The 22,675-nt window shown below is 30.9% G+C and overlaps 7 protein-coding genes across 7 annotated transcripts; 3 read left to right on the top strand and 4 right to left on the bottom strand.

The window, feature by feature from the left end:
* Positions 1-149: 149 nt before the first annotated feature.
* Positions 150-3,059, bottom strand: GO595_009754 (Hsp70 family protein; the record flags this gene model as incomplete). The annotated part of the gene is made up of 1 exon (XM_067923474.1): positions 150-3,059. One exon carries the CDS (start codon positions 3,057-3,059, stop codon positions 150-152), a length of 2,910 nt encoding a protein of 969 aa, XP_067770064.1.
* Positions 3,060-6,136: 3,077 nt separating this feature from the next.
* Positions 6,137-7,486, bottom strand: GO595_009753 (Fidgetin-like protein 1; the record flags this gene model as incomplete). The annotated part of the gene is made up of 1 exon (XM_067923473.1): positions 6,137-7,486. One exon carries the CDS (start codon positions 7,484-7,486, stop codon positions 6,137-6,139), a length of 1,350 nt encoding a protein of 449 aa, XP_067770063.1.
* Positions 7,487-11,454: 3,968 nt separating this feature from the next.
* On the bottom strand, positions 11,455-12,282 carry GO595_009752 (syntaxin 16/TLG2-like protein; the record flags this gene model as incomplete). The annotated part of the gene is made up of 1 exon (XM_067923472.1): positions 11,455-12,282. The coding sequence occupies one exon, from the start codon at positions 12,280-12,282 to the stop codon at positions 11,455-11,457; it is 828 nt and encodes a 275-aa protein (XP_067770062.1).
* Positions 12,283-12,684: 402 nt separating this feature from the next.
* Positions 12,685-13,911, top strand: GO595_009751 (major facilitator superfamily transporter; the record flags this gene model as incomplete). The annotated part of the gene is made up of 1 exon (XM_067923471.1): positions 12,685-13,911. One exon carries the CDS (start codon positions 12,685-12,687, stop codon positions 13,909-13,911), a length of 1,227 nt encoding a protein of 408 aa, XP_067770061.1.
* A 535-nt stretch (positions 13,912-14,446) lies between these two features.
* GO595_009750 (major facilitator superfamily transporter) lies at positions 14,447-15,724 on the top strand (the record flags this gene model as incomplete). The annotated part of the gene is made up of 1 exon (XM_067923470.1): positions 14,447-15,724. One exon carries the CDS (start codon positions 14,447-14,449, stop codon positions 15,722-15,724), a length of 1,278 nt encoding a protein of 425 aa, XP_067770060.1.
* Positions 15,725-15,915: 191 nt separating this feature from the next.
* GO595_009749 (uncharacterized protein) lies at positions 15,916-17,946 on the top strand (the record flags this gene model as incomplete). Its single annotated transcript, XM_067923469.1, has 1 exon — positions 15,916-17,946. The coding sequence occupies one exon, from the start codon at positions 15,916-15,918 to the stop codon at positions 17,944-17,946; it is 2,031 nt and encodes a 676-aa protein (XP_067770059.1).
* Positions 17,947-18,379: 433 nt separating this feature from the next.
* Positions 18,380-18,649, bottom strand: GO595_009748 (uncharacterized protein; the record flags this gene model as incomplete). The annotated part of the gene is made up of 1 exon (XM_067923468.1): positions 18,380-18,649. One exon carries the CDS (start codon positions 18,647-18,649, stop codon positions 18,380-18,382), a length of 270 nt encoding a protein of 89 aa, XP_067770058.1.
* Between the last annotated feature and the right edge of the window lie 4,026 nt (positions 18,650-22,675).

Raw genomic sequence — 22,675 nt, 5'->3', positions numbered from 1 at the left:
TTTATCACCAAACACATAAATTCGAATATTTCTTTATCACCAAACACATAAATTCGAATATTTCTTTTTCACCAAACACATAAATTCGAATTATTTCCCATCGCGCACATTAACATTTTTTGATTATCCAAAGATTCAATTAGTTTTGTTTATTGGTGATGGATATTTGCTTGTCCATTATTACCGAACTGTGTATTTTCTTCCTTTAGTGATCCGCTATCCGCTATTGTCACTCCATAAGCTGAGTGGTCAGCTATTTTACAGTCCTTTAGCACAACTTCACCGAGCACCTGGAAAGCAGTTTGTCCATTATTAATGAATTCGCACTCTTCGAACTGTGCGAAAGATCCTGGCTGCGAATATACACCAGAAGAACCGCAGTCCAAAATCTTTGACTTCTTTGCCTTCACTTTCCCTTTACCACCTATCATTATTCCGAACTTTTGTTCATTATGAATAACAGTTTCATTAATCTTAAATACTCCGTCATCATGCACTTGTATTCCGATACCTTTTGATGTGTTACTTAAGTCACATTTCTTCATTGAAACTTTTCCTCCTTCTCTAATTTCACAATGAGGATGTAATGACGATTCGAACTTACAATTAATACAACGAACTACAGCATCATTCAAACAGATTAATGATGAAGTGTTAATATGGTTCAAGATCTTACAATCGATTAATTTAACATGTGTATTACTCGTGTGGACTTGTAACCCAAAGTTTTTGTTGTCATGAATGACACAATTCTCTAATACAGCTTTACATGAATCTGAAAAGCTTAAGCCGGCCATTTGATTAGCGTTGAAGTCACAGCCTTGTAAATGAACTTTAGATGTAGTACTCGCTAACCCAATTTGTCCATTACCTGATACTACACAATCACTAAAGTTTGGAGATGAATTCGCGGAGGTATGAATACCAATTTGTGTGTTGTTATTAAATTCACATTTGTCAAATTTAACAGAATCATTTTCTCCAGAGATATCACATCCAATGACATTATTACAGAACTTACAATTCATTATCGTGAAACTATTCTTGTCATGAATAGCTAATCCACCTGTAGTGTTATTATTAAATTCACAATCCTCGATAAGTAAATCAGTGATCTCTGCAATCTCAGCTCCTGCTCCATTAACATACATAAACTTACAATTCTTAATATAACCTGAAACTTCACTAACAATTAACGCGCCAACTTTTTGTGTATTAGTTATGGATACATTTTCAAATTCGATATGTGATTGATTACGTATTTGCATTGCAACACCTGTTGTCTTATCTATCATTGAATCACTAACTTTAAGATTTCCTGAGTCATAACATAATAAACCTGCGCCATCAACATCTCGTATTGATATACCTTTAGCTTCAACACTACCATTTTCAAATGCTACAAGTGCTGCAATACATTTACCAGAGAATGAATCATTTTCACAATATGCAAATCCATTATCATTAACTAAGACAATACAATTTTGTTCAGAATCCTTATAAACATTGTTTGTAGAACGTAATATTGATCCTTCAGAAACTTTAACTGCTGCAATGTCATTGTTAGTGAAATTACATTTGTCAATATGAAATGCGGATCCATTTGCACCAAAAATACCTGCGCTACCTTTATGATCATGAACATCACAATCTTGGACTAATGCTTTTCCATCTGTTAAGATTCCAATGCCACTATTTTCATTCTTCTTAAACTCACTCTTCTTTGCATATAAGTTAGAATGATCTATGATATATGCACCTTCTGCATTCTTTGAAACTTTACAATTATCTAAATATAATGTGGTGTTGTTACATGTATAAACACCATAAGTCTTGGATTTCTTAAATTTGGTATGTTCACAATAAACAATACATTCATCTGAACAATGTAAACATGGATTAAATGAACCGGATAATTTGCTATTGATAATTTCGACATTAGCTTTGCCATTAACTGCTATCGTTGAGAGTACTTCACTTTCAACTTCACAGTTGATAACTTTGCCATAGCCACCTTGGATACTAATGCCTCCGCCCTCGCGTGTGTCGATTTGTTTGATGTGAAGGTTTTCTAAGACAACATAATCGCCATTAATTGCAATGACATCGCCAGCACCTTTACCTAAGATTTTGACTTTGCCATTACCACGAACATAGAATGGCTTAAGAATTGTTAATTCTTCGTTATATTCACCTTCTGGAATTTCAATAAGTGAATATGCTGGTGACTTATTAAGAACACTTTGAATGGTGCCATCGGTGGCTGGATTGAACTTGACTGTGCCAGCAGAGGTAAAGTCGGCCTTCTTTGAAAATTCTTGGAATGAAATATTGGTGCGTGATAAATCTTTGGTTTTCATGGTCGACTGTGGTTGTGGTGGTGCTGCTATTGTTGGTGATGGCGTTGACAGTAAATTGGATAATGGTGATGTTGTTTGTGGTTGTGGTGGAGGTGCTGATTGTTGAGAATTAAGTAAGCCAGCTAATGGAGATGCACTCTGTTGTTGTGGCTGAGGTGGAGGAGGTGCTGTTTGTTGTTTGTTGAGTAAACTTGCTAATGGAGATGCACTTTGTGGTTGTGGTTGAGGTGGTGGAGGAGCTGTTTGTTGTGTATTAAGTAAGCCTGCTAATGGTGATGTTGATTGAGCTTGAGGAGGTGGAGCAGATTGCTGAGTATTCAGCAATCCTGCTAATGGCGATGATTGACTTGGTGGTGGTGGAGGTGGGGCAGAAGTTGGTGGTGGCAAGAATGTTCCTGGTAAAAGACTTGCTGAAGGTGGTGGTGGCTCAACAAATGATCCTGGACCAATTGATGGTGGTGGAGGTGGTGCAGTTGGTGGTGGAAGGAAAAAGGTACCACCGCTTTGTTGTGCTGCTCCTCCTTGTGTATTCATTAAAAGTTGTTGTAAAGGATTAGTTGCAGCTGGAGCAGGTTGAGGAGCTTGTTGAGGTAAAGAACTTTGTTGTGGTTGTACGGCAACACCATTTTGTGGTTGTTGATACGATGAGCGAGATGTGCTTGCCTGAAGCTGAGCTAGTAAGGCATTAATGTCGGACATCTATGAAAGTTATATCAGCGGTTGGAACATAATCGCTTTTCTGTCAAATTGAATCAAACCGAGAGTAAACCGTTCAAAAATTAATTGACAAATGTTTGTGTTCAGCCAAAAAAACATTCAAAATGTCTTCTGGACAAAGAGCAAAAGATTTTTTTATAAAAAATATTTAGAATATTTAGATATAAAGATTTTTTTTAAATATATTTATGATTGTTTATTTAAATAAATATCAGAGAAGTTGAGTTTCTTTAGAATTGGTGAACTGACATTTTTTTGTTGGTTATTTACAGTTTTAAATTATTTTGTATTAATAAAGCTTAGAATTCTTTCCAGCGTTACAAAAATAATTATCTGCTAAACCACTTGACTTTTTGTTTTTTCATCGGTATTACGAGAATACATAAGTTTACAAACAGTGAATCAGAAGATTTACCGTATATATGATCTTAATGAGTTATTAATAATTATTAATATTAAATAATGTAAATGAATCTCAAATTGATGATAATAATGCAATAACTATTTATTATTATCATAACATTTCTAATTGTTTTACTAATTCGAATTTGAAATAAGTGAAAGAGATTAATGGCAATGAAAATTCGGAAGAAAATGAAAATAGAAACAAAAGGAAAAGGAAACCACGAATGTATTTGTAACAGGAATTTCTGAGAAGAGTCGAAGAAGATACATTTGCAGAAGATTTTAAAATCTTGAAGAAAAATTTATTGAATAAATACAAAATTGTTTAACTATTAAAAAATAAACAATGTAATCTATATTAAAACCATTTTTCAGATACAATTTTTTTCTTTTTGGTTAGGTATCCACATCAGAAATTCGTCCCTTGCAAGAAATATGACAACATTGTGTTTTTAAATTTAAAGAGAGAATCGTATAAAATTATGTTATTATTGTTTATATTTATAAATAGTAAGGTATAAGCATCATTTGGAACAGTTTTCAGTGAATGTAATTACATATAAAAAAATAAATGTGTTGTATTTATTTAATTTTCGTTTATCTATAAATAGCGATTGCATGGTCAATAAGTAAAATTCGTATAAATAAGAAAATATCCAAATATAAATATAAAAAATGATTTTTCTTATTTTCTGTGCTAAAACTGATTAATTGATTCCAAAATTATTAATATCAATGCCAAGAAATGGAAGTGTAAAACGCTTGCTCCTTCTATAGAACATTTAATAAAACTTTATGATCACTTAAAATTATTTAATTTACTGAGTGGAAATGAAATAACCGAAACAGACATAGAGAATAAATCAGAATGATTGAAGATTTTACTGGGAACGAGAAGATTTTAAAAACATTATGGAAATTGAAAAGGGATTAACGTATTTTAAATTAACGTCCACCAATCCTTGGCGAACGTTAAGTTCGAATCATCAAATGGAATCTTATTATGGATTTTATCCGAAGCACAAAAAATCAAAAATCCGCACAGAAAGCACATTTGATAATTACATTCGTTCAATTGACAAATATCTTTTTCAGATGAAAAAAATTATCGAAGATAATAATTCAATAACAAAAAAATCAAATTTCCATAGTAATAAAGAACAGCTCAATCCACTAAATAAGGAAGACAATAAACAATTTAATAAAAATCAAAATAAAACGGATAAGCATTTTCTTCAAAATTTCTTTCATAATCCTCTTCCAAACAATGTTATTTGTATAGCCATTGGGGATATTGAAGGACAACATCATAAAATTCAATATATTAAATCACTTATTGATAGCAATCCTCATATTCCTTTTATCTTCCTTGGAGATCTTTTTGATGACATTTCCTATTCCTCCAAGTCCTTTCAAGACAGTCTTCATACACTTGAATCATTGCAAGAATTTTTCGTTCATCATCCACTCACTTCACCACAGGATTCATTTTGCAGTATTTTCTTTGGCTCCACCTCGTTTCAACAAGTATCCACTCGAAGGGTCTATTTTATAGCTGGGAATTCGGAAGTTGATTGTCTTCATGATATTTCTACTGGCGAATTTCATGTCATTGACAACGAATATGTATTTGGCAAAGGTAAATATCAAAAGCGTTTTACATATTCCCAATTACAACTTCTTTATGATTACTTTTTGTCATGTTTCGGATCGATTTTATATAAAATAAAAAAAGGTTCAGTTCTCTTTCGTCATGCGCGCGCTGGATTTCGTAACAAATATTACGATGTCAATCGCTATATAGAGCAATGTACTGAATGGAAACAATGCGAAAATGATATCATTGTCTGTGGCCATCAACATAACTTCGGTAAATTGGAAAGCGATTCGTTTATGATCGACATTTGCGGAGACAAAAGCGATTGCAGAATGTCATTGATTACATGCGAAAATGGAATAATGAACGCAAATGTGGTCGTGAATGTTTTCCAGGAATTCCCGAAATTGTATATGACAAGCGACGGATACATTAGCAACGTGAAGAAGAACGAAAAGGAAAATGAAATTAATGATAAAAATGAAAATGAAACTGATGAAAAACCACAAAAAGATACAATTGTTAATAAAAATGATGAAAAATAACCCACTTTATCACCAGTATTTCATGTGCGCTTAAGTTTTAAATGTTATGTAAATATATATTTAATAAAACTTATTTTAAACATTCAAATTGTTTTTTATAATTTCGATTACTACAATGATAACATAATTATTGAGATCTAATTAAACATACTTTATACATGTAATTATTGTTTGATATAATCTTCACCTAAAAGAAGAACTTTTTGCAATGACAGAGCTCAACATTGTTTCACGTGCATATAAAAAAATTTTTTTTGCTAATTCCATCAGCACAAAACACGAACATTTGTGTACAAACGCTTCGCATGTCTCACCGATAGAGAAATTGACTGGTGATTGAGCCACAAGCGATTTTATATCATTCAAATTCATTAGAAGCACTTCACATTATCAAAAATGTTTTTTTATTATTATTCAACAAATATATCAATTTGAATTTGCCGCATGAATTTAATTAATTAATTGCACTGCTCCTAAAACAGTTAATTACATAACATTTATTACAGAACATTCTATGCCGTGTAGCCGAACTCCTTGTTCCACTCCACGTATTGCCTTATCGAGTCCGCCGACACCGACGGGTGTATTGACTTTGCCGCCTTCACGATGTCGTCGAACGTCATTGGCGGCACGTCGCTTTCTGACTTTATCTGGTTGAACTTCAGCCCTCTGAACGGTATCATCGCCGCCTCGTGGCACAGCGTCGATATGTCTGCGCACGAGTACCCGTCAGTGATTTCGATGATCTTTGCGACTTCGTCATCAGTGATCGTGTTCGGCGCCTGCTTCAACAGAAGGTGTATCAGCGCTTTCCGCGTGTCCTCGTCGGGTAATGGTATGTAAATCCGCTTAGTGAAGCGCCGCCGCGCTGCATCGTCTAAGTCCTGTGGACGATTCGTGGCGCCCAAAACCAAAATGCGTTCTGAGCCGGATGAAACTCCTTCAAATTGAAGAAGAAATTCCGTCTTAACACGTCGGGAGGCTTCAAAATCAGTGTCCGTGCGTTTCGTTAAGAGCGAATCAATTTCATCAATAAATATGATCGAAGGAGCTTTGACTCGAGCAACGCAAAATAAGGCACGAGTGAGCTTCTCGCCTTCGCCTATCCATTTAGATGTGAGAGATGAGGCACTAATGTTGAAAAATGTGCAGCCGGCTTCGGTGGCTAAAGCCTTCGCTATCATGGTCTTGCCTGTGCCAGGAGGGCCAAAAAAGAGGACGCCTCGTGGTGGCTTTCGTAATCCTGTGAAGTATTGTGGATGATGCATTGGAAGTATAATGGCTTCATTGACTGCAGATTTGGCTTCTTCAAGCCCAGCAACGTCATCCCATTTAACATTGGGCGTGGATATGAGAATTTCTTGTTCAATAATTTCAATAAGCCGTTTGTCAACACCACGAAGTCTTTCATCTTCTTCGGGTGGTTGGGCTTCATTTTGTTTGTTTTCGTTGTCTTTCTTTTTGGAAACAATACCCATTGCTGAGGCAGCTGTTTGAAATGATGGAGCTGCTGTCCTTTCAATGTTTTTGGATACAAATCTGTTAGCGCCAGATGATAGCCTGCTGTCTGGTATTTTTTCTTCTTTGGGTAAAGCTTTTGGTGCAATCGCATATTGATGTATGCTTTCATGTTTGACTTGTTCAGCTAATGAAGGAAGAGGTGGTACTTCACGAAAATCACAGTTCTCCATTTCTCGAATATTTTTACAACAAGAACCAAAGGAATCGATAATTGAAGTAAAAATTAACGGAGATACTTTGTCATTTTCTGATAAAGTTGCAATTCCTAATAAGCACTCAGCAATTGCATCAACTTTATCTCCTTTCTCTCCCTTCTGTATTGCCGTACATAAATTTTTCATTAGAAATGGAGAGGGATATCAATTGCGCTGGTGAAGTTCACCAAAAATTTCTGTTGTTTACATGAAAACTTAACTTGCCAGAAAAACAAGAAGCTTTGGTTTTTTCTATCGCACTATTCAAAAATGCCGTAAACATTTCAATTTTCTGATAAACCGATATCTTCTATTGTAAAAAAGGTGATTAACGATTCAAAAATGAAAAAAGAAAACATTCAGGAATTAAAAGCAGAACTAAAAAAAAGAAAAAGAGATTTTGTTCTCCCAGAAGCAACTAATAAAGCTCAGTATTTGGCTCTTGTTGAAATTAATTGGTTAAAGAAATTGATTTCATGGATTAAATCAGATGAAGCAGAAATGCCCGGTAAAATCCCAAACCATCTTCTTTGTAACAATAGGAAGTTTGATCCAAACAAAAGAGCAGGTCATGATTTTTCAGGAATATCTGTTGAATTATATGACCAATTATCAGAGATTTTCAAAGGTGGTCCAAAAATTGTAAGACCTTTTACTAGGTCAGCTGAAACAGGTAAACCTACTTTCATAAAATCACCCATTACCCTTTTAATTAATTACAATGACCATGTTTACAAAAAAGTTGTTGATCCCAAATGGTCTGTTGCTTCTGTCTTGAACTACTTTTGTTCCGCAATCAAAGTTAACAATTCTATTTCAAATTTTACATCCACAGATAATTCCAAAGTAATAGATAAATCACTTACCATTGAAGAAGCAACGCATCTTTATTCTACCACATTTTCTCTTCATGTTAATGAATCTCAACCCACTGAATTGAATCCAATTAATCCACCGAAAATGACCAAAAATTATCGTGGAATCAAAAGCAATGACACCGCTCTCAATTCTTCACTTCAAGTTCTTGTTCGTATTCCACCACTTTCTGATTTTATCAAATCCGAAAATCATAATAATCACATAATTACAAATCCAATTCTAATCAAACAATTTATTGCCCTTTCACAAGATCTCCTTTCGGATGACACTGCTCTTATCTCTGTTGACACCTTTAAGCAAATACTTTCCAACAAATATCCATTAATTTTTCGCAAGACCACAGATCCATTTCCATACATAAATTCCATCATTGAAAGCCTCTCCGACGACACTAATAACAATGAAAATGATTCGCCCATTAGCTCCATATTTTGCGGTACTTTGCATGTGATCATCGAGTGCAGCATTTGTAATAATTTTTTTAGTTCGAAAAAACATTTTTTTGTTTTAACATTAAAAATTCCGGAAATAGATAATGAAGAAACACTTCTTTCTGATTGTATAGCGCATTCAGCTGCAAGTGTACAACCCGATCAATCATTACGATTTAAGTGTCCAAGCTGTGGAATCTCTTGTTGTCCATTTCAAGTTGAAACTGTCGAAAATGCGGCGGAAGTTCTTATAATACATTTGGAAAGAAATTTCGGTAACGAAAATGTTATCACGAAAAAAGTTTCTTTCCCGGATGAAATTGATTTGTCGTCATTTTCTTCAATTGGCGTCGGTATATATCAATTGTTTGGTGTGATTTATATGGATGAAAATAAGTGTTTTAATGCAGCTGTGTTGGATAATGATATAGGAAAATGGATCGAATTTAGTAATGAAAAATGTAATGAAATTTCGGAACAAGATGTACACCAAAAAAATGCTTCTGTACTATTCTTTCAAAAAAGTTAAAGATAATAAATGTTGTTTCTCTTTTTCTGTTTATATTTGATTGATTTTTACGATGAGTGATATTTTCAAATAAAAATAATTTTAGAGGTTTTTAAATACTTCTAGAAAAATATTTTTAAATCTTCGAACTTAGTATAAAATTATAATAACAAGTAAATTTCAACTTTACATAAAAAGTGCTTCATTATGAATTTCACATAACATTTCAAAATGATTAGGCCGCCGAAAATTCCAAAAAATAAGGAGCCAATATTATTATGTGAGCCTATTATACAATCAAAAATTATTGAGTATTTCCCTTACTTCGATATAAGAGAATTAAGCCCATCTATTGGAAATGTTTTTACATTTTTTATTGATAATCATTTTTTCTCATTTCGACATCCTCCAATTGTAGATCGTAACTTTTATGGAAATGTTCATTACACATTAGAAAGTGATTTAGCAGCTGCCGTTATGCATTCAGGAATATTTTTTCTAGATCCAAAGTGTAAAGATTCTTCACATCGAATTATGTGTACAACTACAAATATATTCGAAACGATGTGTTGTTCTGAAACAGAGTATCACAAGCGTGCTATAATCTATGAGATTCCAAAAGATATCCGTATTAAAGGAATCATTGTTTCAATTTTGATATGTGAATCACCACCAAATTTTCCTGCAACAAACAGAAATGGTTTAAGATCCAGAGATTCACCCAAGTCAGATCTTTCATACAGATTTACAAATTTTCACATTCTTTCAGCATTTGAAAAAATACCAGAATTAGTCACACCAAAAGATTTCATACGAGAATGTACTGTTGTACCAAAATTCGAAATGAGCTTTACTAACGAAATCGGAATTTCTTATTCATTGGACATTTTCCTCCAATTCTTCAGCGCATCAAACTTCATCAAAGGATTTTTCAATGTGTACCGTTTATTTTTCGATTCAAAAAATGAACGATACGAAATCGTCCCGATTTTGGAAAATAACAGAATTGCTTTTTATTTCAAGGTTTTGAAACTCATAAGTCCGGTTTCATTGGAAATGCTTAAAAGAAAAGCGAGTAGTGCAACAGAAACAATTGTGATTTTTGATAATGTTAAATTTGAAAATATTTTAGCTGGTAAAAATTCAATTAATTTTGGCGGAAATCTGATTGCTCCTGTAGACATACTGATGTTGCTAAGCCTTACAGGGAAATTTTCCAAATCAGGCAAAGCATTCTAGGCATATATTTCGATAATTTTGGAAAACAAAATGTTTGTAAAAATGTTTCATATTTTTAATTGTTTTAAAAACTACTATATGTCATCAGTACTTGGTGAAAAACATGGTTAAATGACGATCTCTCGTGTTTTTACAATAGAAAAAATCGTTTTGAAATTTCTTTCGAAAAGTTATTTACTTCAAAATAATGTTTGCTGAATAAATATTGTAATATTTTATCTTTTTTGTTTTTAATATTTATGCTTTTCTTCTTAAAAAAAATGATAATGATAATAAAACATCATTTCTAAATATTAATGAAGGTTATGAATAGTAGTAAAAGAAAAATCTTTTCAATTAATTGAACTACAGAACAATTTAGTTCGCTTTATTTTTATGTCTCCATCTTAAACAATCTCTGAAGGATCTAATTACACCGCTATCAATGTTGGTAAAGCATCAGAAATTAGTAACTACGCATTAGAAGCTTTTGGCAAAAAAGTCGAAGGAAAAGTTTTCACCACAAATGCTCTTCATTTAACAGGATCTGTAAATTCATATGGATCATATGATATCTGCCAACTAAACAAGCACCTTTCTATCATTCTCATAAAGAAAATGAAGAAGTTCACATTGTTATCAATTGTAAAGTTGAATACCAAGTCAATGGCACAGTCTTTCCAATTGAAGAAGGATCTGTTTTTCTGTGTTGCACTGGAGCCATCCTTAGTTACAAGAACGCAGACACTGAACCACTTGTTGTAATACGCATCCAAACAACTGAAAACAAGGAACCCTTAAGACAGGACACAATGCTGAATTCCTTCAAACAGAACCAAAGTTCACAACGTAAAAAGAAAATAACAAATTTTATGTATAAAATTTACATAAAATATAATAAAATTTAAATAATAAAACATTAAAAGAAAATTTTGTGTAAAATATTTATTCATTAAAGCCGGCATAAAAATGTCTTTACAGTAAATTTAATTTCGTTAAGAGCAAATTATTATATAATTTTTATTTTTATTCAACATATGATCATTTAATGATTTTATGATAGTTTGAACACAATTTTTTTAACTTTTCCTAAAAATCATAATCAACAAACAAATTCCAATTAATACAACTAGCACAAAAATGTAAACATAAAAACATTTCGATGATTGATACTGATTAGCAATTTCAAGCTCTTCATTCCCATGGTTTACACTTTGAATAGACATTTCTATTTTAGTGTCAATTCGATCCAAAACTGTTCCTTGTTCAAAAATGAGTAATGATGTATCGCGAAATAGTGCATTTAATTCGTTCATCATAGAGATAAGTTGCGATATCTCTTCGTTCTGTTGTTGTTGCTCTGCATTTCTTTGTAAAAGAGATGCATGTTCTTGATCATTAGATTGAACATTAAAATCAGCATACATTTCTGAAATAGGATCGTTAGTTTCCTCTTTCATTTGTATTTCGGGTCTTTTTGTTGCTTGAATGTTTCGGAATCTTTGTACTTGATAAGATAAACGTATTCGATGACATTGTTGAAGATTAAGAAGAAGTTGAGCAACATCAGGATCATCAGTCTTAATAGGGCGCTTAGTTTCATTATAAAGATTTTGAATTTTTTGACTGATTTCTTTTGAAATTTGGCGTATTTGATGATCACAAAACTCAAGTTCGGCATTATCAAAAGTTGGTTGCATCCTACGAGTATATGTGTCATCAAGTTCTGTGATTTTTCTTTCAAGAATTGATAATTTAATATTCATATTATCTGATAATGCAATTACAAGATTATTTGAATTAGCATCTTGTACACCTGAAGGTGGTACAGATTTTCTTGGTCCACGAATTTCATTGAACATATTTGTCTTATTTCTTTTGAAGCCTGCAGTCTTTGTTTCATACATTTCTTGAATAAACGGCTCCTTAAGATTTAAGAAAGTGACGAAATTTGTAATTAAAAGTGACAGGATTCTGAACGCTGAATTCACAGAAAGATTTCTCTCAAATTGGACATGTTTTGAAATCTATTTATATTATTTGATTTATATTAAATAAAAAAACTTAATCTCAATAGTATTTAATAATTTTCCAAATGAAAAATTGAAAATTCACAAATATTGTCTCATTTATTATGTTTCTAATAATTTTTTTGTTCGTTAAATGTTATCAAATACATTTTCCAAAGAATTCGTAATCAAAAAACTCATGCTTTTTCATTCAAATAAAATTTATTAAATTGAATTTTTTTATTTGTATCAAAATCCTCTCCTTTGTAAAGTTTTGGATTAGACAAAAACATATTTATAATGAGCTTCTTTAGTAGACATCTATTATATGTATTAATAATTGGTATTGGTTCCTCTATATGTGGTCTTGGTATTGCATATTATTCTCCAGCTGGTGAACCATTACAAAAAGAATTGAACCTTAACCCAACACAAGCAAATATCTTTAATACATTGCATCCTTTATTTGGTATTCTTGGTGGTCCAATCAATAATTTTCTTATTCCACTTTTAGGAAGAAAGAAGATGACATTTACAATTTCTGTTGTATCATTTATTTCATGGATATTGCTTGGAGTTACGAAACTTAATTATTATTGGCTTGCTTTTCTTGCAAGGTCTCTCATGGGTATTTGTACTGGTGGATTTTCGGGTGTTTGTTCTATGTATATTGTTGAAACAGCACCTTCTAAATATCGTGGTTCATATGGTGTAATTCATCAACTTATGATTACATTAGGAATTGTATGGGTTTATTTCTTAGGTATTTTTTGTATATGGAGAACATTAGCATTTGTGTGTATGATATCACCATTACTTTTATGTATTTTAATTTGGTTTGTTCCAGAAAGTCCAGCAAATCAAGAAGAAACTGATGTAGAAAAAGAAAGTTTGTTACAAAAGAAATTCTTTCCGCCATTATTTTCTTCTTTTCTTTTAATTGTCTTTCAACAGTTTTCTGGTATCAATCCAATTTTAACCAACTTAGAAAAAATATTTAAAGATGCAAACATTCAGATATCACCAGCTGTTTGTTCTCTCATTACAGGAATTGCACAAGTTATTGCAACATTGATTGCGTCCTTCGTAATTCATAAGCTTGGAAGGAGACCATCATGGATAGTTTCATCTGCAGGACAAATGCTTGCCTTGTTCTTAATATGGGCACAAGAATTATGGAAAATTAATCCATTCTTATCTTTGGTTTCTTTGTTCACCGACGTGTTCTTCTTCGGTATTGCATTTGGTCCTGTTCCTTGGATGATTGTTCCTGAATTGTTCCCTGATTCAGTAAGAACACTTGCTGTTTCAATAATGACAGGATTAAATTGGTTGATTTCATCAGCCACTGTCTTTGTTTGGCCTTTCATCACGGAAAAGTTGACTCCGAGCTGGAGTTTCTTTCTTTTTGGCTGTTTTTGTACTTGCGCAGCAATATACGGATTTTTCTTCATGCCAGAAACAAAAGGAAAAGAAATGGGTGAAGACGCTAAAAATTATAACGATGATCGGCTGAATTCAGTTTAATGAATGATCTAAACTAAAAATAGTTTATTTTTGATTTTATTTTTTTTTACACGCATTTCTATCTTCTTGTAATGAATGAATATTGACTTTTTTCTGAAGTATAAAAATTTAAAAAAAAAAACAGAAATTCTATTTTTTGTGTATTTCCCAATTTCCCAATAATGGTTTTTAAAATATTTCCTCTTTTTTAGGGAAAAGATTTTAATCATATTGCAAGAAATATTGTTATAATTTTTAGTATTTTTGTAATATAATGTGAAAAGGAATACAAAATTACTTTAGCAATCATTAGTGGATTTGAGCTCACTAGCAATTAATTTTACTATATCAATAATTTAATTTTTTTTGCTGAAAACAAAAAATTACATTCTAATTTTGAGAGTTTCATGGTAACATTAATTTTTGCATTAGTTAAGCGTTCCATTCATGTGATTAAAAATAGGATCATTTTCGCTTTGACCAAATAAGCATTGTATATTTTGCAAGAAATTTGATCCGTTTTTTGTGAGTTAATTCAAAATTCTAAACGAAAGAAATGTCACTGAAGGCTGCGATTTTGTCAAGAGCATTTATTCCTGTTTTAATTCTTACACTTGGATCTATTTCTCTTGGGATTGGGATTGCTTATCCATCGCCAACATTAAAAGATATTATACTTTACTTTCATATGAAACCATTTGAAGTTAATTTTTTCAACTCAATATCATCACTCACAGCAGTTTTAGGACCACTTTATACGGGTATTTTCGCTAAACGAGGAAAACGAAGAATTGTTCAAGCAATATCAGTTCTTTGTATTCTTTCCTGGCTTATTCTCATTATCACAGCAGCTGATTATCCAGGAATTGTTATACTTCACCGTGGTTTATTAGGCATTGCACTTGGTGGAATATCAGCAGTATTTCCTGGTTATATATCTGATATCACTCCAGATGAATTTCGCAATATTTATGGTTCTATGCACCAGCTAGGTATAACCATTGGAATCTTTTTAGCGAACTTTGTTGGAATGTATCTTAAATGGAAACCACTTGCAATATTTTCCATGGTTATTACAGATCTTCTTCTTATTTTCTCGCTCAAAATCCCAGATGTTAGTTATTCTTCCTTGCAAGACGATCAAGAACTTGTATCAAATAATATTAGCAATTCATTATTCGATGTCAAATATCGCAAAAATCTTATAATAGGTATTTTACTTATGTTTTTCCAACAGTTCAGTGGCATTAATGCTGTTCTTACCAATCTAGGATCTATTATCACAAGTAAATCAGGTTCCACAATTGCTGCATCAGCACAATGCTTTTCATGCATTATTTGTATCTTTCTCATAGATAAGATTGGCCGAGTTAAAGCGTGGGCCCTATCTTTATTTGGCTCTGCTACTTCTGTTTTTCTTTTAGCTCTTTGCGAATTTCTTCATCTTAGTGCATATATAGAAATTTTTGCTGCTTTTGCGTTTTTGTTCTTTTTCTGTTTTGGATTAGGCCCTATAACATGGCTTGTTGTGCCTGAGCTGTTCCCAAGCAATGTTCGCCAAACGGGACTTTCATTGCTTTCGTCTTTGAACTGGATTTTTTCGTTTTTGACTATTTTTGCGTATTCCATTTTATCTTCTCAATTCGGAACATCTGTAACATTTTGTCTGTTCGCTCTTATTCTTGTTCAAGGAGGATTTTATGGAGTTAAGAATATAAAGCCAACAATGAATGAGGAAAATGTTGTTGGTGCTGATGAAAATGATGATTTTAAATATGAAGAAAATATCTATGAACATTTTGATGATTTGAAAATTGAATCTCAAAGTGATTAATGTATTTTTTATATATGTTTTTGTAAACAAATTCATTCTTTCTGTTTAAATTTGGATAATTTTTTTTATTAAACAAAAAAATCTTTTTTATATAAAAAAATCCGTTTGTTAATTTTCAATTTGTACAATTTGACAACTTTCAAAAAGTTTGATGTCGATCATAATAAACTCAATTTTTTTCATCTCATAAAATGGGAGTGTCCGAATCTAAAGATCAATACATGACACTTCTCGCAAGGCTTTCTATGAAAAGTTATGACATCAATGATCCTTTGTGGACAAGTATTCTTGCATCAACAACAAATCAATCAGAATTTGTTTTACCTTATCCTCGTTTATTGAATGAAGTAGCATTAAAATATCCCCAAAATTTAATCAACCTTATGACTTATAGTTATCAACACTTAACAATGTTGAATGCCGCTGAATCAAAAACAGAATTTCCTATAGATATCGTTAACCAACTTCATTTAAACTTGAATATATTTAGATGTTGTACTGAGGTTCTTATTTATAATAGTTTTCTGACTTCATTATTAAAATATATTGAAAACGGCCTTGGTGATCAATACATAGTAATAAAAAATGAAATGAAAAAAATAGCATATGAAGCAACAAAGCATGAAGAAAATTCTAAACCAAGTAATGAAGATTCAAATCAAAATGAAAATTCGAAACCTGCTCTTCAATCTCCTCAACAAGCTTCACCCCAAGTAGAACAACATAATCCTCAAAATGAACAATCAAACATTGATCAAGATAAGCTAAATGCTATTAACTTTGTAGCTTCCCAGTGTAATGGCAAAATCATTACTTCATACATTCGAACAATTTCACAACTTTTATTTAAGAAAGGTCTCACAATTGAAGCTGACCAAGAAATTTGGACTCAGTCATCATTTGGCAATAGTCTTTTCAGCCAAGCTCGCTTTGACATTGTTCATGCTCTTCTTTTCTTCGCATCACCAAATTTCTTTCTTCCTTCAACGATAACGATCAAAACTCTTTCAATTCCATTTTTTGACTTTCCGCACAAAAAGTTCATTGAATCCGTTTGTCAGTTATCGTCGAGGTACAATTCACTTACATTTCTTGAACGACGCAATGAACAACTTTCCAAACCATTACGAAATTGTATTATTTTATCTATCCGTCTCTTTGAGAATTGTGTATTTCAAAGTTCTATATCAAATATGGATTCCGAAAAAATTTTAATTGCATTTTATGATACGAATAATCCGATAAAGCCAACTTTTGGTCCATTATATCCATATGCATCAGAACTGATAACATTTTTCTTTATGTTAAGTTATTATCATCCGACGTTTGGTGAATTTTTATCAAAAGAGAATAAGTCGAATGATTTTATTCATCAACTTTTAGATTCATCACAATATTCACATGAGAAAACAGGTGTTACGTATATACATAACATCATCATATCTTCATTAATTAATATTTTAATGAATGAAGGCGCCGCAAAAGAATTAAACAATCCATGTTTAGATGGATTTAGTTGTAACTTTAAGCCGCACAATGGTTCTTATGCTGATGTCTTATTTGAGTTTTTATTAAATTTAGTACCAACATCGAAATATATATTAACGAAATTTGCGTTTTTGTTTTATATTGTTTCTGAGTTTGTTTATAAATATTTAGTTTCGACAGCAACAAAAGTCATTCAGTTATTTAAACAATGTGTTAAAGATAACAATAGTTATTGCATTGATATGTTATTAAAAGGTTTTGTAAAAATGATACAAAATGAATGTAACAAAGAAAATGGATTTCTAATTGTTATTGTTAAGGAAACAAAATATTTCAAGAAATTATTGGAAGAAAAAGAAGAAAATTCAAATGAATTAAATCTAATTTTGAAATTTAATAAAACTGTAATATCAAAATTTAAGAAATATTCTAAAGTTGGAAGTGATGAATTCGGTGAAGTAATCGACGGTGTCGATGTTGATGAAATATTTCCAAAGAAAACAAAATTCGAAAGAGTTTCATGCGATTTCGAAACGGGAATTCAGTGGCAAAAGTGGGGCGACTACTTCATGAAGGAATTGTTCGAGCAAGAAATTTATAACGCTGCTAGCTTCAAGGAAGAAGTGAAATATTTGGTGCAAAAAGATGCACAGGATAATGGATATGCAATAGATGAAAGCGAAGAAGAAGAAAAAGATGAAGAAAATAAGGAGACAAAAGAAACAAAAGAGTGACAAAACGATACATGTTTGAATGCTTTTTGATACGAAATACTCAGAATTATCTATCGTTGAACTTAGTAAACTGTTGATTAAAGCTATTTCACCTTGTTACATATGTACATTTTTTTCTTTTATATAAAATTAGATGAAGAAAAAATACAAAATTTTGAAATGATTTAGTCATGGAATTAATAAGCCTTAATAATTGTCTAATTCTTGAATCAAGTTACTTGAGTTTTGGAAGGTGCTCATAATGATAAAAAATTCTAACTCGTAAACATGTTATTTGATCATCATTTTTTAAAAATATAAGGATTAATAAGGAACAAATAATGGCAATGCCTTGAAACAAATGTACGCTTATATCAGGATGATTGCATTAATAATATTGATGTTTTGATGAGGAACAAATTTTAAGATGAATATAACGAAAACAATTTAATTTTTATTTCACATTTGTAATTAAAGTTGGGAGAAAACTTTGTAGTTCCCTAATTGGGCTAGGTTTATATCCACTGGCCATTTGTTCCATAAGTTTCGAACGAACGACAGATTCTGGTTCATCTGTAGCGACTGAATGAAAGCACATTAAATTTGGATCTAGAAGAGTAGCTGCAATTGCGTCTCTTCTAACTGCGTTAGCCCATTGTTGTGAATTTTTTATTGCTTCTTGAGCTGTGAGATGGCTTTGGGTTTGTGGATCGCTCGCTTTCATCTGGCTGAAATGTTATGTGAAATTTTAGCTGAAGCATTAAAAAAGAACAAAACCTTCAAAATTTTTTTAGGTTAATTTAAGAAACAATGAGTGTAAAGATTTGACTTATTTATCCAAAATTCTTATTCTCCTTCTTTTAATATTTTTCTACCTATATTTTAAGGAAGCTATTTCATGAAATACTTTTTAAACAACAACAAAAAATATCACAATAAGGACTCCAATAAATTGATGTTAAAATTACATTTTTTAATTTATTGTTGAAATTGGAAAAAATTGCGTTTTGTCTTAAACTTTAATGTGTTTAAGTTTAATCAATTTGAGTGACAAATATATTATTTTTTATTTTCATTAAGTTTATGAGAACATAGTTTTTCTACGCAAAACGTATCTTTAATTTTTTTATTACTTGTAACAAGATGCCTGTTTAATTCAGTTCAAAAATAAAATAGTTTTTAACAATTACCTTTTAAAACAAAAAAAACGAAGTGAAAATGAAAGCTTTTAATGAAATAAGATAAAGTTTTCTAAAACACTAATTTATATTCCACCAAATGTTTCTTATCTTGATTGGTTTTATTAAATCGGAAGAAAAGATTAAACTCGATATTTCCTTAAATCAACAAGATGTTTTATTAAAATGGTCTTTTAGTGATACATCTCAAAACTTAACATATGTGGCATATCGATCAGATAATGGTGGTTTTGATTGGAACCCTATTAGTTCTTTTGATTTTAGAACAACTAAAAAAATAAAAGTTTTAAATGTTTATCCTGATGGTGATGAAAATTATGTAATTCCTAAGGTTACTTTCATGTATGACGATCATACTAATTCTGGTGAGATGCATTTATCAGCTTCTTTAAAAGTATGGATGGAAGGTGGTAGTTTTGAATTCGAAAACAAAACATATTCATTTAATGCATCTGGTAAGAATCCTGTTAATAATCAACAATTTATTCATGTAACACCTATTTCATTTCTTGATTTTAATTTTTTAAATTTGGACGAAATGAAAAAGTATGATGTAATCGTTTTTGGTTCTTGGGATAAATTTGGTAAAAACTTTCCGAAATATCGTGTGGTAGAAAAAGTAACTAATTACCTTAATTTAGGCTATGGTATTTTATTCACACATGATGTAGTTGGATATATTTATGGCTATACTGAAGGATTTGGTAATCTTGCTGATCAATTTGGAATATTAACTGCAGTCAATCCGTTTATTAAGAAATGTCAACCATACCAACTCTGTATTGGAAGCATCTTGAATGAATTTAAATATTATGCTTCAAAAGTTAAAATCTCAAAAAGAGGATTAGTAACGAATTATCCATATAAAATAGAAGATTCACAATTTCCAATTGCATTAACACATACAAATAACAATGCAGCATTTGGTGATGTATGGATGAATTTATATGATGACAAATATTATTTAGAAAATTCTGGGTATTTTACACCATTATTACAAGCAGAAAGCTTTAAATATGAAATTCCAAATTCATTATTATCAGAATATACATACGTAGATCCAAGATATTATTTAACAACATTTAAAAATACAGCAATGATTCAAATTGGTCATAGTAAACATTTAATAACAGAAAACGAAAGGAAAACTCTTGTTAACGTTTTATGTTATTTATATCAAAAAACGTCACTTCAATATACTTATGATAATTCATTTCAATACGCATTAAAACTTAATAAACCTACAGTAATAAAAGATTTATATACCAAAACATTAAAATTAAGTATAAAGAGAAAAGAATATTATTATAAAATTATTGGATTTACACCCAGTGGTAAGAAGCAATATTTATCAGATATGACTAAATTTGATTATTCTACATTGAAAATTAAATATCTATATATAAATGATATTTATGATAACACAAATATTACATCAGTAAAACAAGCAGATGCTAAAATTTCTCATGGAACTATTCCAGTTGATAAATATTATCATTTTTCTTATGTACATGTTGCAGCATTTGCATCTATTGGAACAAAGACAATAATAAGTGAAACAAAACATATAACTTTGGAAGAATTTTTTGCTAAAAATAAACCTGATGAACCCAAAAAAGTATTTGATTGGAAAGAACAAAGCGAAAATAAAATAAACTTCGAAAAAACATATAAAGAAACAACATTTGAACCATCTTCCCCAAAATATAAAATGCCACCAGGGATTTTTTATCTATTGTTGTTAAGTGGAATTACATTAGTTTTAATTATATCTGTTTCGATCTTTTATATACTCACTCATTTATACCTACAAAAATCGCATTCGTCATCATGGTGAAAGATGATTTTGGGTTTTAATAAAAAAGGAAATGCTTCAAATTTCTTTTAATTCCAAAAATTTTACTAAAACGAATAACCGTTTTATGGATTCAAAACATTTGGGCGCCCTAAACGAACTTAAAAAATGGGAAATGAAGTAGTAATTCCTTCTATGGGAAATTGGTATTCTGATTATCTCCACTACTTTGGAATTACAGTCAAAAAATTTAATGAATCAGGAACATTTGCTCTTAACCTTGATTGTATTGATAAAAAAAGAAACCCAGTTATTGTAAAAGCATTTCAGTCAAATGCACCACTAAAACAAATGAGTTTAATAGGGAGCTGCGAAATTTATTTTAACATATTAAAAGATTCAATGAATAAGATTGATAATATTGGAGTATATAATGCAATTCATGTAGTCGATAATTGCGCTTTCCTAATCCGGCCAAAGTACGAATTTACACTTTCTCAAAGAATTGAAGAATATCCACCACTTGAATCAATCGAAAAATTATGGATTTCTTTCAAAATCATATCAGCAGTTAATTCACTCCATGAGATCAATCTCATTCATGGATCTATAAACCCACACAATGTATTTGTTTCATTAGATTTAGAAGTTAAAATCAGTGATTTATCTCCATTTAAGCCATCTCACATTAAAGAAGACAAACCACAATTATTTCATCACTACTTCACAACTGCCTCTGAAGGGTATTGTTATCTTTCCCCTGATCAAATCATTGATTCCAACAAACAAATTGAAAGTGCTATCTTTGGGTTAGGCACATTCCCTATGGATCTTTTTTCTACCGGTCTTGTTCTTTACTATCTTTTCACAGAATCCCATCTTTTTACATTTTCCCAATTAATTCAATATCGTAAGTCGCAAATTGACATCACTGAAAAGCTTGAAAAAGTTCCAACCGAAATACGACCGTTTATAAAATCTTTATTGTCATTAGATCCTGATGAAAGAATCACAGTTTTCAAGAAATATCATGAATATTTCCCACCTTCTTTCTCACAATTATCAGAACAATCGTCACAATTTTTTTCTGGTGAAGTAGAATTAAAACATATTATATCATTAATACCATCGTTTGAATTACTATTTGAAAATCTCCCAACTGAATCAAGACTTTTGTTTTTAGGGATATTTTTGCGTTATCTTTCGAATTCTTCAAAGGTACAAGAAACCGTTTATTTTATGAATTTTATTTACGATTATTCATTACCATTAAATGATATTTTTAAACTAAATAGAGTTTTACCACATTTTTGTTCATTACTTAAAACACCTTCTGACATTGTTAAATCCAATTCATTAACATGTATTTATAAAATAATTTGTTCTTTAAAAAATATTCCTGATGGATTTCAAATTATATTCCAAAAATATGTAATACCAATTATATGTAAAGCAGTAAATAATCAATCAATTGGATTTCGAACAACAACAGCAAATGTTTGTCCTTTAATGACAATTAGTATGTATAAACTTCAATCAGATATAATACAATATGCATTTGAAATGTTAAATTTCATTAAGAATGAAACAGAAGTTATTGTTATTAAAGGATTTATTCATTCTATGTATTTGATTATTGATAAATTAAATTATGAATCATTTATATATTTCCATAAGTTAATGTTTTCATGTTTAACATCCGAAAATAATGTTAAACTTAAAATAGGAATATTCCGAATTTATCGAATATATTATG

This window comes from Histomonas meleagridis (genome assembly GCF_020186115.1).
Source record: "Histomonas meleagridis strain 2922-C6/04-10x chromosome Unknown contig_95, whole genome shotgun sequence".
Taxonomy (NCBI): Eukaryota; Parabasalia; order Tritrichomonadida; family Dientamoebidae; genus Histomonas; species Histomonas meleagridis.
This window is presented reverse-complemented; position numbering and strand designations above follow the sequence as displayed.